Genomic DNA, 24716 nt, shown 5'->3' on the forward strand with positions numbered 1-24716 from the left:
AAGCACACTTACCAGTTCCCATGGTAGGGCTGGGTGTACTTAGTGAGTAGACCCAGCCGGTCTTTGTCTCTGAGTGCTGCAATTAAAGGTGTGCGTCCCCACATTTGACTCAGAAGTTTATCATGTGATCATGGAGGCCAGAAGAGGTTGTCTGATCCCTTGGGAGTTGTGAGGCACCATGTTGGTGCTAGGAATGGAATAGAAGTTGGATCCTTCTTCTACAAGATAACTTAGTTCTCTTACCTGTTGTGCTGCTTCTCCAAGCTGTCTCCACCTTTTAATGTTGACATTTTAATTGTATAGGAATACTAAGGGTTCTTAAATATTTATAGAAAACCAGCACCACATCTATATCGATACTCTAGTGGACTTGCCCAATCTTTTGGCATTAGAACATGGCATTATTATCTGCAAAGTTCATATTTGAGAAGCATAATGAACAGAGCACCTACCCACTTTTGTGGACTTCTATGCTTAGGTCATGTTATATAATAATCACTTTACATAGACAAGGAAAGCAGAGCTAAATTGTCCCAGGAACCCCACCCCACCCACCACAAACTAGGGTAGCCTTTATCTCCTGTCTCACAGTTTTTAACTCCCTGTTTGAAGTATTGTCTTCTCAATCTCTTACCCTACACAGCTGCTCATTTGATCTTTGTAAAATTCAAATTGTGTCACCTTTTTTCCTAAGTGTCCCCCTCATTTCCCACTGGCTAACATCTATCACTAAGAAAGCAAAGCTGTTGTCTTCATGATTGATCCCCAGACTCCCCCCAGAATTACCTCTTGTCTGTTTTCCCTGAATCTTCTTTCTTTGCTCTTGCCTCCTAGAAAATGAGCTCATCTTCAGGTCTAAAATTTAAAGAGAAGTGTGTGTCTTCACCCTGTATCAGAGATGATTTCATAAAGGAGTGAAGACCTACCTCTCAAAGGCATAATTTCAGTGACGCTGTCCTTCAGTCTGGAAAAATCTTCCAGCTTGGACTCTGCACGTTCCTCTCTAGTTTTTCACTTTGTTACTGGGGAGGGCTTTGCCTATCAATCCCTGGCTCTTTGACTTGGGTTATCTTGAATTCTAATCAGTATTGAAATTGACAGAGGTGTTGGGATTAGGAGAATGTTAATGAAGGGGAAAACAATACCTAAGCTTTGATTCATTGAAAGGGAGAGTGTGCAGTAGGAGAATAATTTGGAGAGAAATCCATGAGTACCTTGACAGCAGTGAAGCCTAAAGAAATTTGACAGTCTTGGATAGATGTGTGGGAAAGGCAGGCAGGCATTCTGATTACCAGTGGGAGGGAGATCGGGATGTCCAAGCAGAAATTAATTGGAAGATGAACAGTGCAGTGAGCAAGGGTGAGACATGCAGCCTCCTCCAAGATTGTTTAATGACTGCTTCCGTCATGAGCTGAGCCCGATTATACAAAGACAGAAGTGATATTGATTCATTTTGTGACATCTGATGCATTCTACTCAAGAAACGGGATGCTCCTACAAGTTTATTAATTGTGAGATAGCATTCTTTAAGAAATATTACCTGTGATGGCCACTAGGGAGTTGAGCCATTTAAGCCTTTTGCCCTAAAAGTAATTTAACAGTTCAGTATCTTTCTGGGTGACTGTAATTGCTAGAAATTCGATAGTCATGAAATTTAGTTAGCATTCTGGCTATTGAGTTCATTCTTAATGTTTATTTGCAAAACCTCAAATGTGTGTCTAAAGCCTTGAATTCTTTCCCAGAGTTATCCATTGTACACTCCCCAGATATGAAATATCAATTTTACAAGCTGGCAAAATGGTATTTAATGGTGGCTGACAGGATAGTGTTTAAGGACAATATATATTGGATACTTAAATTTTTCTATTATCTGACTCTTGGCACAGATCATTGAATTTAAGTTGTATTGAGATTGCAGATGTAGCTGCCGTAATAACCTCAGCTGTGCTGCCTGTTTATTTAGTCTCGGACCTTCCTAAGCTTTTCTGCTCTCCAAGCATGCACAGAAGAAAATAAAACAATTTCAGCTTCTGCCTTCATATCTCCTTGCATTAGGAAAGACATCTAAAAAATATGAGGGACATTTTTCAGGATGCTTTCCCTGGCCTCAAACATGGAGCCAAACCAGTTTTCTGTTTTGTTGACATCAGGTGTTTGTTTCTGCTTACCCTGCTTCTGAGGCTTAATTTTCTTGATTATACCTAATGATCCAGGCTTTGCCACATGGAAACTTAAAAAACTATGGGCTAAGTTTGGTAAATGTGGTGCTCAGACACTCTGCTTCATGCTTATATCATTTTCCTTTGAATTTTAAATTGATCTTTGTGTATGTTAGGCATATGCAGCTTCTTCTAAATGGCCTCTTGGATAATACATTGTTCAGTTAGGTAAGTAAATGAATCATTTGTGTTACTGAGCATGATGCATTTAAAAACCTCATTTGTTACAATGCCTTTGTCCACTGTCTGTTAATTGTGTGTCTCCCTGATCTGCAGCACCCCTAGCTTTTCAGAAGAGTTAAATAAGGCATAGAGACCAGAATTTGTGGGGACAGCTCACTCTGAGGACTCTGTCCGCATGCCTTTCCTTTGATCTCTTGTTGGTTTTTCTTTGATCTTTGGCTATATTTTTTTGTAGTTGCCTATGTGTGTGCACATTCAAGTGTGGTGTCTAAGAATGGAATATTTGAATTAAATCCCAAGGAAACTTGAAGTGACTAATTTGCTTTGATACTGTATATACAACCTGTTGGGTTGACTGAATAAGTTACCTCTGGTTGACTCAAGTACATATATTTGCTTGTAATTTCTTCTCATCTCCCAGTGAGGGAATGTCTGGGCACACCCTTTTCTCATCATTTTTATTCACTTGTTCTTCTACCCTTTGGAACAATGTCTTATTCCTCTAAGGTCTCACCACTGCAAACTCTTGGGTTACAGCGTTGGCGTGTGGTTGGAAGGGATAATATCTGTAATTATTGAACACCACATAACGCTCTTAATAAAATGGAATGAGAAAAGCAGAGCCACTAATGTTTGCTTCATTCTTTTATCTTCTCTCCTCTTGAACAGTTTAGCTTTACTAGAGCTCAATTAGATGAAGTAAATAATGATAATTTACAAAGAGATGTTTTCAAGGCCGTGGCAGCACAAGTGGGAAAGGTGTAATGCTTTATTCTATTGTTCCTGAAGTTTTGCCTCTACAGCTGCCTATACCAACAGTCAGTCACAAAATCAGCATTTTCTTTAGAAACTCTAAGGTAGACGCTATTCAAATAGACAATACTGTATGTGGGTGTGCATGTGTATGCGCATCACGGAGAGCCTTGCCTGTGGAGGTAAAAATACAAGCTGTGCTGTAGGGTTCTCTTTCCACCCTCTTGTGAGTTTAGGGGGTCAGATTTCTCAATGGCAAGCACCTTTTGCAACCAAGCTTTCTCACCGACCACAACAACAGTTTTTTAAAGTATCTCTAATGAAAAGTGTTTGATTCTTTTATTTGGTTGAGATTTCTTTTCTCTTACAGTAAGTTTTATATAATGCTATTTAAATGGATTGGCATACTGGTCAACTAAATATTTGCCAGTTAGTGTAGAAACTTGTGAAGACCAAGTAATAAAATCTACCTACTATGGACACTTGGCTGTTTGAGTAGTTAATGTTTAGAAATAGTCTCAGGCAAAAGCATTGTTACTAAAAACCTGTCTAATTATGATATTTCCGGTAGACTAGTCTAGATGAAATTGCTGACATTATTCACTCTGCTCACAGTCCCATTGGATGAGGTCAGTTTATTATATATTTAAATTTTGTAGGTTGAACTGGAAAGATCTGAAGAGCCTCTGGTATTAGAAGTGGAGCCACAGTTAGCTGATAAGGCCGTAGCTTTGCCCTAAAATAACTGCAGCTTTTCTGTCTGTTGATTTCTTCACCTAACCTGGTTATCTTTGGTTTTGGAGCAGCAAGAGCACTGAGTGAGGTCACCAGCTCATCAGCCAGGTACTGTGTAGCAGTTCTTTTTTTTCCCAATACATACATGGTTGCTTTTCGATTCGAGGCTGTTTTGTTCTTGATCATAATGAGAAGCTGATTGTTCACTCGGTGGTTAGTGATACTATAATGTAGTGCACTTTTTAATGCCCCGGCAGCTACGTGTACTCTAGTGACTGTCTTTTCCTTCCTTCTCTTTCCTTTTCATTCCTCCATATTTCCCAACTAGAATTAAAACTTTTAAATAGCTTGGGCCTAGAAGATCTAAGACTTTTACAGATGTATTGCCTTTGAATCTTTGAAAATGAGCTTCCCAAGGTTTCTTTTCCATTTTGGAAATTTCCATTTAGTGCCCATGTCAGGACAGACCTACAGTTAATGCTGGGTGGGGAGGGTGGTAAAGGCTAGCTCATCCCATTTTCTCAAGTGCCCTACCTGCCATTTCCTTTCTTTGACCTGATTAATGGAAGCATTTTCACCTCAAAGGAGTCACTCAAGAATGCACGTAATCTCACTCCTGGGCTAGTGGCACAGCTTTGATGTTCTGGTGCCCTTGGTTGAATATGAATTGTACAACTAGGCAAAGAATCATAGGGAATTGACCCATTTAATGTAACATTCCTAGGCTGATGGGCATTTAGAGCTGGAAGGAACATCATTTAGATCTAGCCAATTCTTCTTTTTAACAGAGGTGGAAATTGAAGTCCAGAGAGATTAAGTAATTTTATTCAACAAACATTAATTGAGCAGTGCACCATGTGTTAGACACAGTACCAGGTGACGGGGGCTACAGAGATGAATAAGTTTAAAGTCCCTGTTGGAGACTTGTACATAGCTCCCAGATCAGACAGTTTGCAATTAGCAGATCAGGGCATAAGTATTTGTGAATCATTCATGATCACATCCTTCTGGACTGATAAGGTGAAATTTAGCTTAACTGTGTTTCTTTTGCTACCTTTTAATCATTCAAATATATATATTGAAATTCAGTGTTCACCTGAACTCTAATGCCTTCTTTTAAACTAATGTTTGTTATTGAAAGATGAATATACACTAGACACCTCCATTTTTCCCCCTACTCAACTGCCTAGAATTTGACTGTAATTGCCCTTTGTACTTCTGGTGGGTATATTAGAGTTATTATGTGGTTGTTATTATGATGTCTTACAATGTTTGGGCTCCATTGGCCTATCTTCCTTAAAGTCCTATCTGCCTTCAAAATATCCCCTATGTCAATGTGCAGTGAGCCTTCTCCCCTTTCCCTTTTAAATGTTCATTTCCATGGAGTTTTGAATTCTCTTCCCCAAATAGACCATACTTCTGTGCATAATCTGTAGCAACTGGTCATTTATCCTTCAAGTCTTATCTCAGATGTCATGGTATGAAGCTTATTACTCTTTTAAGAATGTGGGTCCGGCCACAATCCCACTGTAATAATTCTTTATGCATGTTTCCCAGCCCTGTAGACCAAGCTCTCCTTTTCTCCTATTGAGGACAAGAATATTTTCTCCAGTAATTGGAATATACATAAACTTTTAACAACTGTAATTGATTGTCCAGAGTCACTTAAATCTTGGTCGGGGAAATCGTTGGCTTTGTTGTTCCCTTCTTCCCAAGTCCAGTCTGTCCTGTTGTCTCTCCCTACACACTCACACGCATACCCTCCGTCCTTGGACTAGATATATAAACTAGTATTTTACATTACTGCCAAACAGCACTCCATAGTGGTTTGTTGTTAATGATAAATTTATAGTTCTATCAAATGTCTGTCAGTATATTAATTCAGTTAAGAAGCTTAAACATAACCCTTAGTTGTATTCAAATTGATTGGCAATCCCTTTGTTAATTCATAAATTATACATGCATAAACTTGCGTTTAGCCCTGTCTGATTAAATCTGAGTTTATAATTAGTTTGAGATAAATTATTGATTTTTTTTTTAAAGTTAAAGTAAGAGAATTTTATACTTTTCATCACTTCAGCAGAGAAAATATCCAACATAGTGATACTGTTTCCATCCTTAATTTTAACCTAGACATTTGAGGTCATCAGCATGCTGGCAGTCCATGAACATGTACAGGTTATATATCTACCTTCTAGGAAATCCAGTATACATGCTGCAAAAAGACACATGTGTTGGTTGGTTTCTCCCATCATATACTTCTTGTATTGCAATTATAATTTTTTGGGACTTGATGTGATGTGAGGATCTGCGTATTGAGTTTGGGTGCCTGTTTCACTCAGGTTGGGGACTTCTTTGCTGTGTACTTTTCCTCAGTGAAACTTCTACAAATAAAGTTAAGACATGCCAAAATGAGGATTATCCTCAAAGTTGCATTCACATGTTGCTGTCAACATATTCAGAAACATGTCCATGTTTTTAGGATAGCCCTTTCTTTTATGTTTAACATGTTCTGATGCCAAACCTTTATGTATTATATCTCTTCTAGGAATATAGGGGTAATGATGTTTCAGGCTGGTGTGGCTGTGGATTTTTTTGTTTGTTTTTTAATAGTAACCTCCTGACCTTGGGTTGTGTTCAGATCTGTAAGAGTTATTAGGTAAACATTCTGTAGCTCAGGGGCAGGATGTTCTGGCTTTCTCATTAGCAGTGACCCCGGGTAGTTTTCACACATTCAGCAACATTTGTTAGGAGCTGCTCTGCATTCTTGTCACCTAATGGTGAGGCAGAGCCCAGTTTCCAGGTGAGGAGGTCACCTTGTGCATATCTCCCAGAGGGTGGGTGTTGCTTCAGAGGGAAAGCACAGCCCAAAGTCAGTTTTCCTTTTCTCCTCACATGTGAGCTCCGCTCTGCTAGGACTCGGGGCCTAGTGCTTAGGCAAAAGAAACATGACTATTTTTCTCATACTCCAAGCTATTGTAGCGGTGGCCTCAGATTTTAGGTGCCAGTATCGCCTCCAGTACTTGCTGGTCTTGGGGGTGGTCCAAATTCTAGTCTGTCTACTAGTGGTGTCCCTAAGGGTCTCCACTTCCTTAATTAATTTGAGAATTAAGTGGGATGGCAGCATCAAGAAGCCAGTATGGTTGTCCGAACAACCCTATTAAAAAATGGGGTACAGAGTTAAACAAAGAATTCTCACCTGAAGAACTTCGGATGGCGGAGAAGCATCTTAAAAAATGCTCCACTTCATTAGTCATTAGGGAAATGCAAATCAAAACAACCCTAAGATTTCATCTTACACCAGTCAGAATGGCTAAGATTAAAAATTCAGGAGGCAGCAGGTGTTGGAGAGGGTGCGGAGAAAGAGGAACACTCCTCCACTGCTGGTGGGGTTGCAAATTGGTACAACCACTCTGGAAAGCAGTCTGGCGGTTCCTCCGAAAACTGGGCACCTCACTTCCAGAAGATCCTGCTATACCACTCCTGGGCATATACCCAGAGGATTCCCCACCATGTAATAAGGATACATGCTCTACTATGTTCATAGCAGCCCTATTTATAATTGCCAGATGCTGGAAAGAACCCAGGTATCCCTCAACAGAAGAGTGGATACAAAAAATGTGGTATATCTACACAATGGAGTACTATTCAGCCATTAGAAACAATGAATTCATGAAATTCTTAGGCAAATGGATGGAGCTAGAGAACATCATACTAAGTGAGGTAACCCAGACTCAAAAGGTGAATCATGGTATGCACTCACTAATAAGTGGTTATTAACCTAGAAAACTGGAATACCCAAAACATAATCCACACATCAAATGAGATACAAGAAGAAAGCAGGAGTGGCCCCTGGTTCTGGAAAGACTCAGTGAAACAGTATTTGGCAAAACCAGAACGGGGAACTGGGAAGGGGTGGGAGGGAGGACAGGGGAAGAGAAGGGGGCTTACGGGACTTTCGGGGAGTGGGGGGGGGCTAGAAAAGGGGAAATCATTTGAAATGTAAATAAATTATATCAAATAAAAAAAAAAGACAAAAAAAAAAAAAAAGCCAGTATGCTCCTTTTGCCCCTCTGTAGCTTTCAGCCAGTTGTGGGATGTGAAGGCTGCACCAGCTTGGGCCAGAAGTGCTAAGGGAAGATTGGAGGTGTGACTGGAGAACCCTAGGAAACAGAAGTGGTCTCTGAATGTGGTTTTGTTGTTTGTTTTGTTGTTTCATACAGGATCTCACTAGAGCCCTGCTGGCTTGGACTCCCAGAAGTCTACCTTTTCTCTGTGTCCCCAGGCACTGGGACTGAATGTGTTCATTTTGCAGAACATTTGGCATTTTAATTGATAAGTTGATTTAACCAATTTTAACTGAGATGACAGTCACTCTCAGCTAAGTCAATCAGTGATGGGACTAGATGGTGCCTCTGTGGGGCTTATTCAGAACGCAGGCAGTTTGAAGATAGTTTTGGAGACCAGAAGCAGGCCAGTTTGCTCACTTATGTTTATAAATTATAACTGAGTAATCTTTTAGTACTAAACCAAATATCAGCATTCATATCTGAAAATTCTCATATTAGTGTGGAAAATGAATTTGATCTCATGTCTGATGATTCTCTCAGATTAAAGAGTCAATGGAACATTATCTTTAATGTACTCACATTTTTATTATAGTAAAACATACAATATAAAAATCAAGTATAGTTCAGAAGTGTTATGTACATACATAGTTTTATGAAACATACTTGTTGACCCTTTTCATCTTATAACTAACTGTGAAATAGTAACTTCCATTTTCCTTCTCCCATAGTCTGGATAATACGTGAACCCTCCCGCTCACCCCCTCCCCTTTTTTTGCAGTTGCTTTGAGAGATGTTTGTAGAGTTAGCTGCATGATAAAGCACGCAGTGGCAAAGCCACTATAGTAGAAAAGGGGTATTTTGTTGCTGTTATCAGGTCTCCAGTGAGTTTTGCTGTCTGCACTAATTTTTCCTTTATTTACATCCTGCTTCGTGCTGCGGTAGCCATAATGGCATGGTTAAGCTAACTTTAGTTTCCCCTCTTTACCATGATTGTGATTTGCAGACTATGAATGTCTCCTCCTTGTGGTTAGGCTTTAAAGGAACAGAATGATTCAATACACACGAGGGTGTTCAGAAACATATCAGGAATAGAAAAATTACAGCTTATATTGTTCCCATATTGTATAACTTTTATATCTTACAGATTATTGGCTTGGAAGTTTTCTTTTTTACTCATTGTCAGTTATTAAATCTTTGGGCATTAGTTTCTCTTCCATCACATATTTTAATTATGGAAACTTTTCGTATGCAGTGTGTGCACATATGTACCATGGGTATGTTTGTTAGGAAATAAGTTCTCAGGAATGTGTTTATCAAGAGACATGGAAACTGGGGCTGGTAAAGTACTTGCCTATCCATGTGAGGCTCCAAGTTCTAAAGAGACTTGACTAAGTACTGTACTGTAGTCAGTTTTCTTTGCCCAGCTACACAGAATACTTTTGGCTGCTGTGTCATGTCTGGACTGGGAGCAGACCATGTGAGTTATTTAAACAATGCAAACATAAGGAATTTGTAGCAGAGTATGTGAACACTGGAAGAGTGAAGAGGAACCCAGTGACATACAGTCATTTATACTGACATGTGTGATACTAGTTGGCTGTGCTATTTCTCTGAATATAGAATCTTTCAGGACTTTGAAGTACAGCTCATTATTCTAGCTCTATTGGTTATTGTGAGGATTGCAGAATTAGTATGTTTAATGTGCCAATCACATAGCAGGCACCAAACAGTTCATTTTGCTTTACAATAACTTTTAAAGGTTTGGAGTATCGTTGGTTCTGTCTATTGAGGTAGTTAGGAGGCCGGCAAGTGGAGGAGCAAAGGCACGGCTGTCGTGGTGCAGAGCTGATGAGGGCATCAGACATTTTTAAAGACAATCCCATTGTCCTTTAAGGCCTGATCTGGAGAATTGCACAACTCTTCTCCCAGATCTGGGAGCCAGTCCTGTGATCTTTACAGGACAGTTGTGGAGTAAGAAGCCCCTGGTTGTGCTTGCTTTCCTCCACTCCTAAGAAACCGTGTTGTCTATAACTGCTGTGACAGCTGAGTGCTGAAAAGTGTGTGTGTGTGTGTGTGTGTGTGTGTGCGCGTGTGCGCACGCGCGCACAAGAGAGAGAGAGAGGGTGGGGTGGGGGAGGGAAGGAGGAGTCATGGTCTTCCTCTCTTCACTTGCCCATTTTCCTCCATTGTAGTAGTGGGCAGTAAATGATAGAGTTTTGATGATTGCCATGTAAACTGTATAGTAAAGTGATCTTCCTTCTGTAACATTAGATGGGTGTCTGGTGCAGAATGGCTGAGATACCAATGTCTTGGTAGATAAACTATGTGCTACTAGACACAGCAGGTTGATGTAGACCTTGGAGGGATGCAGCTGGCCAAGCAGAAAGTCAGTGTCTAAAGTGAGGCCATTCTGCTGTGTACTTACATAATTCAGTCTCCTGGTTTGAAATGCACAAGAATTTATTGCACAAATTTGACTGGAACTCTGGCTCAATTGAAGGTTTCTCTGGCACCAACTAAATAATAGTGTCATATCCAGCATCATTTTCCCTTCTGTGTTATTCCAGGAAGAAACTTTAATAATAATTATTATTTTTTAATATGGTGAAGAAAGGGAGAATTCACAAAGAGGCATTTCTCTAACAGAATGATACAGTCCTCTGAGTTAGCCCATCCCATCCTGCTGTTGGTTATAGAGAAAATCGGTTTCCTATTGTAAGAGATGAATTTTTTCCCTCTAGTTCCTTTCTTCTCGTTGAGAACTGTGGGAGGGCCTGTGGCACATCGCTGTGCTGGATGGGTTTCATCTGGCTTGTAGCCTGTGCCTTAAGTAACGGGGTTGTCTCTTATGAGGGCATTGCCTCTCCATTTTTAGCATGAGTATGAAGGGTAAAAAATGGAGGAGAAGATTTCTCTATTACTAGAAAACATGATTTTAGGCCAACTGGTTAATTATGAGCCTCCAATGAAGAGACATGGGGCTAGTTGGGTAGAGCCCCTGGTGACATCGCTAGTTCCTGCTGCTGCTGTGCAGTTCATGATACACTACCTCCAAGACCTCAGGCTTAGTCTGCACTTTTACTTTTTAGATTTTTATTATTTATTTCCTTGCTGTTACTGTTTTGTCTCTTCTTTCTGGTACTGGGGATTGGCCTCAGGGCTCTGAGATGCTGGGCCAGGACTCCAGCTCTCAGCTGCATCCAGCCAAGCTTTTGTCTCTATAGGCTTTCTCTCCCCACCCCCTTCCCTTCTGCCTTTAAACTCTGGTTTGTTGTTTGCTGGCTTTTTACTGTTCTTGCCAGTGAAGGAGTTTCCCCTTTCACCACTGACTCATGGTTCTGGTTCATCTAAAGAATTCCTAGCTAGGTAGCAAGAGCTCTTCTCAGTGATGCTAATTATTTTTTTTATTTCTTCCCTGTTCCATCTGTTCCTGTGAATAGCAGATGAATTCGTTTCATTTAGCAAAACTTCATGCCTGTCTGTATCACTGCCTGTTACTCTTCTAGAACAAAGGAAGGACTCTACCACCCAGCCCTGTCTTTTCCTTCGCTCCTGTTTGTTTGGTAGTAGTGCAGTGGACTTCAGGCTGAGAGCTGGCTGGTACAGGATGGCTGTGTGTTCTGCCACCAAGACACAGCCTCAGCTCCTCTTGTCTCTTTGTGGTTCTTGTTTTGTAGACACTCCAGCCCTGAGTCCCAGCCCTGCCCTCCTTCTTACCCCCACATTCCCCAGACTTTTATCTCAAATTTGTAAAGCTTTGGACAACAAACTTTTTCCCTTTATTTTTCCTTCCTTTCCTTTATCATTGTTAGTTCCTTGTTTGTTTTTAGTCATAATTTAATATACTTAGTGTTGAACTATTATAGCTGAGGTATTTTTAGTTTATCAGTTCGTCTTTCCTTGAACAGTAATCTTCAGTGAGGATTTCTGATTTCCTTTTAGCTACTGGCTTTTAGCAAACAGGTTTCTTTGTCTCTGCGCAACCTCTCTCCCACCCCCTCCCACATCTTAAGTAATAGAGTTCATTGTGTTAAACTTGTAAAGAGATAGAAGATTGCCTTAAAGATTAGGCAAGAGGACATGGTGACATCTGCCTGTCTCTATTCCCAGATCTGAGGAGGCAGAGGCAGGAGGATGGCAGGTAAGTGCAGGGTCAATTTAGACTTTATAGCAACATTCTATCTTTAGAAAAAAGGCTAAATTAGTGACGAACATATTGATTGCCTGGATTTTATTTCTCACAATTGTGCAGTGGTATTTCAAGCCTAGGTGCTCTGGTAGGATCATTAATTTGCCAGTAGTTCTTAGTCAGCTAGTATGCTGTGAGAGAGGATGGATTTCTTCAGCAGATTTGCTACTATGTTCTAGAGCTGTGGTGAGAACTCTATCCTTTTTAACCCACGTGGAGATGTATCAGTTTCCAGTTTCACTCATGCCCATAAGGACATTTTGAATTTTCAGAAACCTTCCCTGTTTTTTCTTCTTACTGTTCACGGTTGGCCCTTTCTAATAGTCCCATGCTGGACACTTGAAAAAAGGGATTTTTATATCCCCTTCACAGTTATCTTCCCTCATGAGGTGTGGCTGGTAAGATAAGACCTATATGAGAGTAATTAAATTATAGTACTAATGTAGAAAGTGATTAATACTGTAACATTGCTTATCTCTTCTGTCTCTTGACATTAGCTCTCTTGTTAACACCCATATTAGATGGTATAAAACTTAACTCAGCTAAGTAGATTTTGTTTTCCCATGGAATTTGTTATTTTCCAACCTGCTCTCTGACCGTGAACTTAAGAGTCCAATTAATTTCAACGTCTACGTGTTTTTTTTTTTTTTTGTTTTTTTTTTTTGTTTTTTTTTTTGGCCTGGTTTCTACTAGATGTTTATTTTCGTAATCTCAGGAGAAAACTGAAGCCAGTCACTGTAGACCATGCTCACTGTCAGGAGCCAGACTGCCATTGTTTGATTGGCAGCAAGCGGTCTGCTTACTCCTGATCGGCTGGTGCTGGGCAATGTTTGAAGAATATCACCTTTGGATTAAGGTGCCTCGTTTTATCTTTGGCTTCTGGATTATTAACCTTGAACCTTGTTCTCTTCAAGGATGTTGTCTCTGTCTGGTTATCCTGAACCCTCTCTACTCTTCTGTCTGTGGAAGTTGGTGCTGCCATCATTTCTTATCAGAGCAGTTTTGTTTTTGTTTTTCTGAGCATTTATGGGCGGGAGAAAGGTTTTTGCCCAGTTTTGTGTGGGAAGCCACACCTGTGCAGGAAGGACAGATGGGGCAAGTCCCCAGGGATGTCTTTCTTCTTTTGAAGTTTCCTTCAGTGAATCTGGGATCCACCTTTCTGTTGGCTGTACCCTTCCTTACTTGGAATTCGTGGTTTCCTTTGGCATTTAGGGCTGTGAGGCGCTGGGCTGTTCTTTTCTCCTGCTCTTCCACCTTCCTGCAGAAGCTTTTGCAGTGAGGTGAGGGGACCCCACATAGTTAGCTGCTTGAATAGTGGTTAGGGCCTTAGGACCTTCCAGCTGTTTATTCTTAAAGTCTTGCTGGGGTCTGGGATTTGGGGGCCTTGTACTCTGGCTCTGTTATTTCCTCCCCTCCCCACTTTTCACTCTGTCTTTCCTCCCCTTTCTCACTGCATCTGAGCAATAAATAGCAGGCACTTCTGAAAAGGCTCTTAGTTGGCTTATGTAATTGAGTAGAAGAGCAGTCTCTTGAGGAAGATTTTTTTCTTACATGATAGTCTTGAAAATGGTTCTTTAATTTTGGGATGTGCCAGTTCCTGTGGACTATAATCATATGCTGCACACCGGAGATAAGGGGTCAGTCCCTTCAAGGACACAAGGCTGCCTTCACGTACTTCACTCACTCTTGGTTCTGTGAAACTGTTCTGCTGGCAGTTTGCCAGGAGACATTTGTAACTGGGACTGCTGGTAGAACTGCCACTTCCCTTGCCTTTTTCCTGTCACCATGGTTAGGGGAGGACTGGCCCTAGGAAAACAGTGAGGTCTGCCTGCTCCTCTCTGCTCTGGTGTGGTTAAGTTGGCTTGCTCTATCATGTCCTCAGGTTCTGCTCCCAGACTTAGACTAGTTGGTACTGAGGGGTGTTTGAAAATTGAGTCTTCCCCTTAGTACTTGAGTGCTACCAGCTGTCACTGTCTAGAAGGTCACAGAGGACTAAATTCCCCCATGGTTATTTAATCTACTTGTTTGTTTATACTGAACCATCTTATCATCAGTCGGGCACCTCACTATGGCTTCCCTGCCTTTCTTTCCTCTGCTTGCTTTTGTCTTTTGTGGCATTGACTTTTGGACTAAGCACATCTGTATTCTTTCTTTTCTTCTTCCCAACATTTTCAGTTGTGGCTTATAGACCTTTTTTTCTGTTTCTCCCTGGGTTATGTAACAGCAATATTAGATTGTAATTTAGTAGTTACTCATATCTGTCTTGTGTCTTTGTAGTAGACTTGCTTATTCTTAAGATGTATTTTAGAATGGGAAATATACATACAGCCAGTTAAGAAATAAAGCTGACACCTCTCCCCACCCTTTAAGACTCCTGGCAGTTGTTTGAGAATGCGCAGCTTGTGCACACTCCTGCAGAAATACTTAGGTGTCGCCCATTTGGCTAAGGTAGCTACAAGCTTAAGCTTCTCCTGTGCTGTTTTGTAGCTTTGTGGTTAGCAGACACCCTTTTTAAAAACAAACAAACAAATAAACAAACAAACAAATAGAAATGTGCTGCTCTGTGTGTTGAGGACTAGGAACCAGTGGATATCCTTGTGGCTCCTGTCTCCTGGCTGCCAAGGGAATTGAAAGGTCCTTGATTGTAAATATGCCGAGGGCATGTGATACTGTTCCTATTTTAAGTCTATAATTCAAATGGAAATTGCAGCCTTTGTTTATTAAAATGCCATGTGAGGCAGAGCTACTGGGACTGGTCCATTATTTACTGTTTGAAATTTTATGCATTTAAGTCTGATCATGTCTGCTCTTATTTTAATTCAGTAGTCAGTTTTAAGATCATCACGGAGTATAATTCTGCTTGGCTATGTTAATTAATATATTATAATTTGTTTCATTTTTAAGACAAAAGTCAAACTTCTTATTGACCCTGTTTATTTCATAGCACATTTTGTAGTTAAATATTCCCTCTGCATCATAGAAAGCCATGTCTTTGTTGGGCTGTCTTTTTCCCCCTTGTGATAGGGGAGAAGAATATAATGTGTGCTCTGTGAGGGGAATAACAGCCAGTTAGTCTGCTGCACACAGGAATAAAAGGACCAGACGTGGTGAGGAATGGCTGAAGGCGATCAACTAGGTTTAGTGGTAATCAGCACCTGCCTTCTGCTTCCAGCCTGGGCATTATCCCACATTTGCTTCTTAATGTCATATATTGCATTTGTATTTGGAAGCGCCTGGGCCTGGGCATTATCCTTACCCTGTTTGTCCACTATCTTTATTTTCTTCTCTCCTACATCAGGAACCATTGCCATGGTTCAGAATGCGTGCCGTGTGTGTGTGTGTGTGTGTGTGTGTGTGTGTGTGTGTGTGTGGTGTTGTTGTTGTTGTTTTGGTTGTTTATTTGTTTTGTTTTTGTTTTTGCTTTGCTGCTGACATGTGTCTATGAATAAATGATACTCTTTTTGTCTCTTTATTCTGTATTATAGAGTTGTACTGTGTCTTTCTGAAACTTCTGCTCAATATTATTTTCAAATTTATTTCATGGTTATGTTGCTCTAATTCAAGCTAATTGTTCTGTATTCCATTATACAACAATACTGTACACAGTGTTAATATGGACATTGTAATACTTGTCTATTGCATTTAAGAGTTTTCTAGGTTCTAGAGTCTATACTTAATGTGTAAGCAGCATCCATTAATTAGAGGAATGTGTCAGTCAAACATCAGTGCTCAGCACTCTGTGGAGTGACATTTATATTTCTATCAGTAGGTAAAGGACATCCCCGTTTCCTCACTTTCTTAAGTCTTAAGTGTTTTTGTCAATGTGGTTGTCCTAATGTAGTTTTTTCTTGTTAGTAAAATTATTCCTTTTTCTTAAACTTAGCATTCTGAGTTCTTAGTGAAGCATCTACACAGAGTCTGCCAGTTCTTTCATTGGTTTTTGTTGTTGTTGTTGTTGTTGTTGTTAATTTGTCAGACTTTCTTGCCATGCATGAGTTGATGTGATGGAAGAGAGTTCCACCATACCTTCTGAACCTCCTCCTGACAAAATTCTGCATCTGCACAGATGTTGAGCAATAGAAGTAGGGTGCTCTGTGTAAAGCCATTGCCTTATTGGTATATAAGGGTAGTTATTGCCACACTTCTGATGTCACTCATCTGGTCACTGCTTGACTATTGCCTGTCATTTTTCTCATCTAAAATTGAAACCTAAACTCCTGAAACCCTATTCTTCTGGCAGCTGTGAACTTATTTTAGACTGGTTTACAGCACCTTTCGAAGGAGTCATATATGCCTGTTTTTCCCCCCTCATGTTTTTGCTTTCTTCCCAGTGTCTTTTGTATACTTATTCTTAGATCTAGCATGACTTTTACTTCTGCTGTCCCCAAAAACTGTCCTAGGAGTCTACTAAGACCATTCTTAGCTGGATACAGAATTTGACCCTTCACCTCTCTCTTGCTTGGCCATCCTAGCAGTATTTAATACAGTTGGTCACTCTTCTAGTGTCCTAGTGCTCTACTCACCGGCTGCTGCTCCTCTCTCTCTCTCTCTCTCCTGGAGCACATTTATTACCTGTCATTACAGACAGAAACCATGGTCCTTACTGAGGTAAGGTATCACTACACACTAAGGCTTTCACACTATTAAACTAGTTTATACACACCCCAGTACCATATTTGTGCATCCAGCTGCCCCATTAGCTTCATGTAGATCTTAACACCTGACGCTTACAAGCTTAGCTCCTGCTCCTACCTCCTCTCTCTAGTCCAAAGCACTTCTGCTTTCCCCTTTTCTTTGATGACCCCCTACTCATTTTTGGCTCAAATCCAAGTCATCCTTGATTCTTTCCTTTCTTTGACTTTTCACATTCCATTTGGTATCTACCTTTGATTCTGCTACCACCCTTTGGTAATCTAGTATCATGTTCTACGTAGATTGCTGTATTAATTTCCTAATTTTCTTGTTTCACTTGTTACAGTGGAAGTTCTCAACCTAAAGACCAGGGCAGTGTTAATCACATCCCTTTAGGAAGTGTTGTATAGCCAGGCAGTGGTGACGCACGCCTTTAATCCTAGCACTTGGGAGGCAGAAGCAGGCGAATTTCTGAGTTCGAGGCCAACGTGGACTACAAAGCGAGTTCCAGGACAGCCAGGGCTACACAGAGAAACCCTGCCTACAAACAAACAAACAAACACCCCCCCCCCAAAAAAACCACGAGAGGAGAGAGAGAGAGAGAGAGAGAGAGAGAGAGAGAGAGAGAGAGAGAGAGAGAGAGAGAGAGAGAAGTATTATGTGAGGAACTCGTTGGGAAATAAGAGCTGCCTTTCCCATCAGCTCTGCTCCCCTTCTGTTCTGGCTATAGTACCCTTTTTCTTGTCTTGAACCCACCAGGCACATCCCTGGTTCATACTTAAATCTCCTTAACTATCTTCAGATGACCGTTTCTTGAATCTCTGAGAAGATGTAATTTAAGTGACGCCTGCCAGTGTCCTGCTTAAACTTCCTCTAACTAACTCTCAACCCTCATTTTCTTATTGTCCAGAAATTCTTGGCTTCTTCCTTTTCCTTTGCTCTGCCTTTTTGATAAAGAACTTTAAAAGTCTTACTAGAACACACTTATCCACCTTTTCCTTATTCCCAGTCTTATAACATGTGTGTGTTGAACTCAAGAAGTACTGTACTGTTTCAGGGTTATTATATTTTATGGCTACAGCTTTTAGGGGCTGACTAGGGAAAGCATGAAAGCAAGAATTTGACAGGAGGTCTCTTTTTGCTCTTCAAAAGATCTTTGACCCACACTTCCCAGTTTTGTCTACTGGCCTAAAATGCCTCCAGTCAAAAGGCCTGATGTATGCTGAGTTGTGGGTGTTAGGCCTCTCGCTTAAGGAGAGGGACAGATGACTGTAGTTATCTCTTCCGTCTGTAATGTGAGTCATTGCAGGGCCTACACGCAATGTCAGTTCTCGGTAGGAATGGTGATTACAGCCCATATTGGTTTGTGTATTATCCGCCCACCAGATAAAGCAAGCATTCTCTTCTATTTTTATTTTGAAAAAAAAATATTTCCATGTAAATTAGAATCTAAACTAGACAGTTCCTTTCAGCAGGAAGACTCAACTGCAGTCCTGTTTCCCCAGAATATATTCCATACCTCAATTGCCTCTTTGAGATTTCAAAGGCTTTTATGTACCTGGTAATTTGGAAGAATTGCTTTTATTTTGTGGCTTCTTTGGGACTTCTAATATCTCTCTTGTAAGATGTTTGTAGATGTCAGTAGCTCCTGGCTCTGAAGGGTTAGAATAACAAGATCACTGTTTTCACTTGTGCTTTGTGTTCTTCCGGAGACATGAATCAGACTCCGAGTTTGCCCTGTTGTCATTCCGTGCTTGCTGAGACACTTTCCTTACTTCCCTTCTTTTGAGGGGATTTTGTTCCTCAGTCCATCCGGGAACGAGTATCTTCAAATAATACTCTTGTTTACGTAACCACTTGCTACACATATGTATGTATCATCCTATGGCCTTTCTTGGGATACTTCTGGAAACTACTCATTGCCTTCCATTGTCAGTTTTAGAGTTTCAGTCAGCTCTCATTTTCTAACTGCCATGGGGAGTTTCAGCGTATGTAGGTAAGGCTGGAACTTCAGGTGTCAGGACATGGCATGAAGCTGTGCATGGGAAGCTTCATTGCTTTGTTCAATTGATTTAAAACATGTTTGTTCACTAAGGCTTCTGTAATCACACTGCTACTCTTTGTAAATAGATTTTTCTTTCTTGCTTGGTGAATGTGAATCCATTGGTTCTTTTTATTCCTGAGGGCTGATTCTGATAACCATTGATTTTTGTCTTTATTAAAAATCCTGTTAGAACTAGGATGTAGTTGAGTAGTAGAGGGCTTTCCTGGCATGTGCCAGGCTTTGGTTTTGAGTCTCCTTACTAAGAAACAAAGTATAATCCTGCCATTCCTAGCATCTAAAATCTGTCAGAGCGTCTCCTGTGCTGCAGTGGTGTCAGGTTCTCTCTAGGTTGTTTCTGGTAACTCTTACATTTGGTGCAAACATGGACTTACCACAGATCATCTTGGCAAGCCAGTAAGTTTACTGGAATTACAAGAGTGAATGGGGTTCTTTACAAGGGCATAGATGACTCAAAGGTCACTACACCATGGAGAAGCCCACCTCAGCATGAGTGATTACAGTGAGAGCTGTCCCACACCTCTGCGCATGAATACAGGTTTCAGGACCTTGTTCTGAGTTTGGATACCCATGTTCTTTCTGCTTCATGTAGTAGATTCCTACATGCGATTTCTGAAAAGAGTGCTGGGACAATAATTCCTTTTTTTTTTTTTTTTTTTAAATTCACAGAGGAAGTAAATGGCCATGAGATGATGACTGAAGCTCAGAATCCCTTGTTATTCAAGGGATTGTTTACATTCTCATAAGAGATCTTCTTGATCATATCACTGAATTGAAATGCCGTATTATATTTTCAATACATCAAAGCTCAGTCAGCATCTGAGAGGAAACACCTACTTTATTTCCCTTTTCCATAATATTGACTGTAGGATGAGTTTTGAATGTAGCATTATAATTATGAAGATTCCTAACTTGAAAGCTGTTTAAGAGAAAAAATAAGTTACAAATACATTCCTTAAGTATTACACAGATTAAACAAAGACATCTCACTTTGTCAGATACAAAATGTATGGTAAAGTCAGGACTAAGGTTATTAGCCATGAAAGCTGGAAATCACTGGCTTACATATATTAGGAGGTAGTTTCTACTTTTCTCCTCCATATACTTTCCCCAGATTCGCTGCAGGTCTTGGAGACCCCAGACTCTGTGCACACATTCATGTTGTTCTAGCACACTTCATCAGGGTCTATACTCATAGGGAGGCACTGTAGACTTAGAGTCTTTGTTGCTTTGGAGCTTAAGCTTCATGTGAGAGACTGAAGTCATCACATCAGTCTAACCAGATACGCATTCTTTCATAAGGACATCTGCCATGCTTTCACACACCACAAAGGCAGGCAGCTCTGGACTTCTTAGTTGGATTTCTACCCTTTTATCCTCTCTATCCACTGTGATGTCAAATTCTGTTAATGCCTTTTTCCAAAATGTTCTCATAACTCTTAAGTTCGATCCATTCCTACTCCTGTCTCCTTCCTCAAGACTCCCTTATTATCTGCAGAGGATGGTTGTTTAAAGCAACTGTGGGGGCATGTAAGGTGATGAGCCAGCTTGTAGATGTTGAAATACATTCCTTTCTGTCTCTTGTTCTGTTTTTTTTTTTTTTTCCCTAACACTACTTATTTTCCCTGTCCTGCAAATACATTAAATATTATATGTCAGTGAAACTTTTCTTGATTGCTTTTTTTTCCCATTTCTCTGAATTCTTAGCACATTCTTCTGTATTTTTTCAAAACTGCTTTGTGTTGCTACTTTGTATCTAGGATCTTGTCTTTGACTATGTTAGTTTTTGTCTTGGGTCTAGGGGTATATAGTTAATAGTTGGTAGGTACTTGAGGTTTGGAAATTAGATTCATTGTGTTTGTGTGAGCGTGCACGTATGCGTACATGCATCCAGTAGGTGCCAGTAAATACTGAATTTCTTTCACATTGCTTGTTTCCAACTTGGGTCACTCCTTTTGCGTCTGCCACTTGAAAAAGAAATTCTTCTCCCAATAAAGCATTTAAACCAACCATCTAGCAACCAGTTATAAGGCATCGAGTGCTTCGTTAACATCTGTGATCCCGAGACAGCCAGTTTTATATGTGTTTCTGTGTGTTATAGTATTGCCTATGTTAATTTTTTTCATTCCTAATAGCATATTCTGTTTTGCTTTCAGGATAAGAACAAGAAGCTCCGGCCCCTGTATGACATCCCCTATATGTTTGAGGCCCGGGAATTTCTTCGAAAAAAGCTCATTGGGAAGAAGGTAAATGATGAGTATACATTAGCATGAGCTTGGACTTAGTCTTATGCTTTAGAAGTGATGATTTTCAACTGGGTCTTCTCTAGGTGCTTTAGCAGCGGCTGACACTCAAGCAAAGTGGAATCACTTTGATATGAAGAGCGGCGAGTCTGTGTGTCAGAAAGTGCTACCCCTTGGGAGAGGTTTAAAATTGGGGCCCTTACCACAGTTTGATTGTCAGTGTTCTCATGGCAGGTTCCAGGCTTGATTCCAGTTTAATAACCGCATATCGCCCTATGCTGTATTCACTTGGCTCTCCTGGTCTCTCTGGCCACTTCCATTCTAAGTCCAGGGCCATGAGAATTACTACTGAGGGAAAGTTGCTGCTTTTTTTTTTATGAGTTTCTCCCATTTCTAAGGAACAAGATGACTACAGGAGAGGAAAGTCAGATTCTCCTCTGTTAGGAGGATGGGTAGGGAACTACATTGTATATGGATGCTACCTAGCCTTTTTAGATTTCCAGTTGCCTTTACTCCAGGTACTGGGGCAATAGGGACTTAACCGGAAACCATTGTGTTACCTTCTTAGTATCCCGGGTGAAGACTGCTTGCTGCTCAGGATGTTGACTCTGCAGTCTATGGGCTCAGAGACCTAGAGTGTGTCTTAATGTTATTATTTATGGCAATATTCTGTAAGTGTTACAAATGGTGAGCTATTAAATATACCTTTATTTTTTTCTGACTTCTTATTCTGAAGTCCAGGACCGTTTGTGATCTAGATGGATGTTCAAAGAACATAAATGGCGTGGCTTCTTTAATGGGACCAAGGGGACCTGTCCAGGAAGGGACTGTGAATCGTGCTTTAGTTTGGGATTCTAGGAGAAATTTCACATTATGAGTTCATTTTTATGTGATAGTATCTTACAAATCCTCTAGTACTTAAGAACATCACACTCGTGTTTGGTGTGGTCTTAAACATTCTACCCATGTTATTTACTCCTCCCCTACACTGTTGGTGTTTCGAAAGGTTTAAGGACAGCTCTGGGTCTCAGTTGGGGTACAGTGCACTCATTCCTACCCACAATCAAGGTGAAGTGTGTTTCAAGACAGCTTTAAACCAGCAGTGTAGCAAAAGATCTCCTGAGATCTTGCCTCCACCTCCCAGTTTTGGGATTACAAACATGTGCTCCCATACCAAAGAAACTGTAGCTTTTGAATTAATGTCAAAATAATTTATTATAGTAATAGGCACTTGTCTGCATGGAGACTCATGCCTGCAGTCCTAACATATGGGTTGGGGAGGCAGAGGAGTCAAGAATTCAAGGCCAGCCTCAGTTATATAGCAAGCTCATGGTCAGCCTAGTCTATATGGAATCCCATCTTAAGTAAACAAACTATGGAAGTAGCTTTATTATACATCAGAGTAGCATGGTAAGTCATAGCAAGATACTTTGAAGATGGATGTAAGTTAAAATCGCTAATTTTTAGGGTTTTTTGTTTTTGTTTTTGTTTTTAAAACAAGTAAGTCAAACTGGATTCTCTAAAATGAGTATTAAATCTACTCAGGTTTCGTCAGAGAATAGGCTCATTTGTCACTGTATAAAACCTGACAGATGCTATATTCATTCATGAAGTGTAGAGCCAGTGATGACTTTAAGTCTCTTTCAATTTCCTGATCCCCTGTTATCTGGTGTAATGTCTAACATCTCTATCTTACCCACTTGATATCACATCAGTCATTCTTTGTCTCATAAACAGTTGCATATAGACAACAAGAAATTCCATGGATTTTGAAGGAAGCCCACATAGTAATCCAGCAAAATGACAGCACATGTTTGATTTGTGTGGAGGGTCTGTGCATATATTATGGCCCCCACTAGTCTCCTAAGTGTTGTCTTCTCTGTACACAGATCATAGCTTATTGCAGCAGCTGCTGCTGAATAGTCCTGAAGGGCTAGCCAGGGCTATGCTCTCAAGGACTGTATGGCAGACCACTGTGAAGTCCTCTATCATAGGACAAAAGGACCGACCTCAAGTGTCAGATCTGATGTCAAATCTTAAGCAATTAGGTGCCTTCTTAGCGGGAGAAGCCTCATTTACTGGTTCCTGTGCAACAGAGTTGATTAGATTCTGTTTGTGCTGAGACCCAGCTTTGTCCCCCACAGTGACATTGTGTAAATGATGAATATTCTCTCATATAGAGCTGGATGCATCTCAGCTCTGCTGGGCTGGAGCATTCCTGATGCAAACCACTTTTCCTGACTCACCACCTGAATCCACTTGCCTGTCTTCTAGGCCTGTCAGTTAGAGCAGTCAACACCCTATATGCTTTGACGTCTGGGAGCAGGCAGGGCAGTAGCTGCCTCAGGGGTGGCTAGCACATCACTGCACATTTCTGCCAATTCCCTTCAGACCTCTGCAGCTGTTCAGCATGGTACATGGTGATTAGGAGCTACTGTGAGGAGCATGTGTGCCTGTGTGCATGAAAGCTGATTAGGGCAGCCTGTCACAGGTTAAGGAAGATGCTGCTGTAAAATCCTCTTGCCTGCCTCCTTCCCAGAGAGTTAGCACTAATGGCATCTTTAGGAGATGTCTGGAATGTGGAGAATTAAGATGGAAGGTAAAATGCTGCAGTGTCTTGGTTTTGATGGCTCCTCTTCCATTGTGGACATCTACCTTGATTTAATTCCATTCACATAGGTTTCCCTCTGGATGTGGGCCATGCAGCTGCAGTAAGGATACTGCTCCTGAGTCTTGCTTTTATCATTTGTACATTTGGATTGTATTTGCCTCTCCTTTCCTAGAGCTGTGCAACAAAAATACAAGGTGATAATGTCTTTCACGTTGGTCCAAATGTCAGGAAGGTTCAAGGTTTGGTTTTGCTTAATAAGAGTTATTTTTGTTCAGAATCTGGTGTAGCCCTGCCCTTTTAGATTGATTTCTGGCTTTCATGTCAAGAGAAATGAACCAGCATACAACTGGTATCATGACTACATTGTTTTTCTGTGTGTTTTGTTGTTTCTATTGACTTTGGTTGATGTGGTAACTGGTAAGCTGTTGGTTCAGGATGTTAACTTCTCCCAAACAAGCAAGTACTCTGTGTGTGAGAGCGCGCAAGAAAATGTCCATATTACCACTCCTCCTTTTGCCCTGCGTATCACTTGCCATCCTTCCACTAAAATCATAACTAACAAATATTCGTCATCAATGACTTTCTTGCCAATTTCTTTAGAAATAGAAATTTCTTCATGAAATAGAAACTATGATGATTTTAGCTGTCTGCTTATTTGTTTGTTTAATGCTTCCCAGGATATCATCCATGTCTAAGATGGTGACTTCCTAAAGGAATCATTGTAACTGCCCATTAGCAGAAACTGCTCTCCCTACTCACCCCTCCCCTCCCTCCCTCCATTCCTCCCTTCCTCCCTCCCTCCCTCCTTCCCTGCCTGCCTCCCTGCCTGCCTAGCCCCCTTCCACCTTTACCCTTGAAGAATAGCTTATATAAAATAGGAGAGTACACATCTCAATCATTTGTTTTCGGCAGGTAAAATAACTGGTCTTCATTGGTAGTTTCCTTCAGTTTTCTCTTAAAGTATATACTGAGTTCTAGTATTTTCTCTCGTGTCACACAGCATTTACAAGTGACATATG

The 24716-nt window shown here is 40.7% G+C and overlaps 1 protein-coding gene across 1 annotated transcript in view; it reads left to right on the plus strand.

Annotated features, from left to right (window-relative positions):
- Nucleotides 1-24716, plus strand: part of Snd1 (staphylococcal nuclease and tudor domain containing 1) — a 407737-nt gene that overhangs the window by 120656 nt on the left and 262365 nt on the right. Inside the window, exon 11 of the mRNA XM_052173319.1 lies at nt 21000-21089. Coding sequence (XP_052029279.1) covers nt 21000-21089 — 90 coding nt within the window. The remainder of the gene's footprint in view (nt 1-20999; nt 21090-24716) is intronic.

The sequence above is a fragment of the Apodemus sylvaticus genome, chromosome 2, assembly GCF_947179515.1.
Source record: "Apodemus sylvaticus chromosome 2, mApoSyl1.1, whole genome shotgun sequence".
Classification (NCBI taxonomy): Eukaryota; Metazoa; Chordata; class Mammalia; order Rodentia; family Muridae; genus Apodemus; species Apodemus sylvaticus.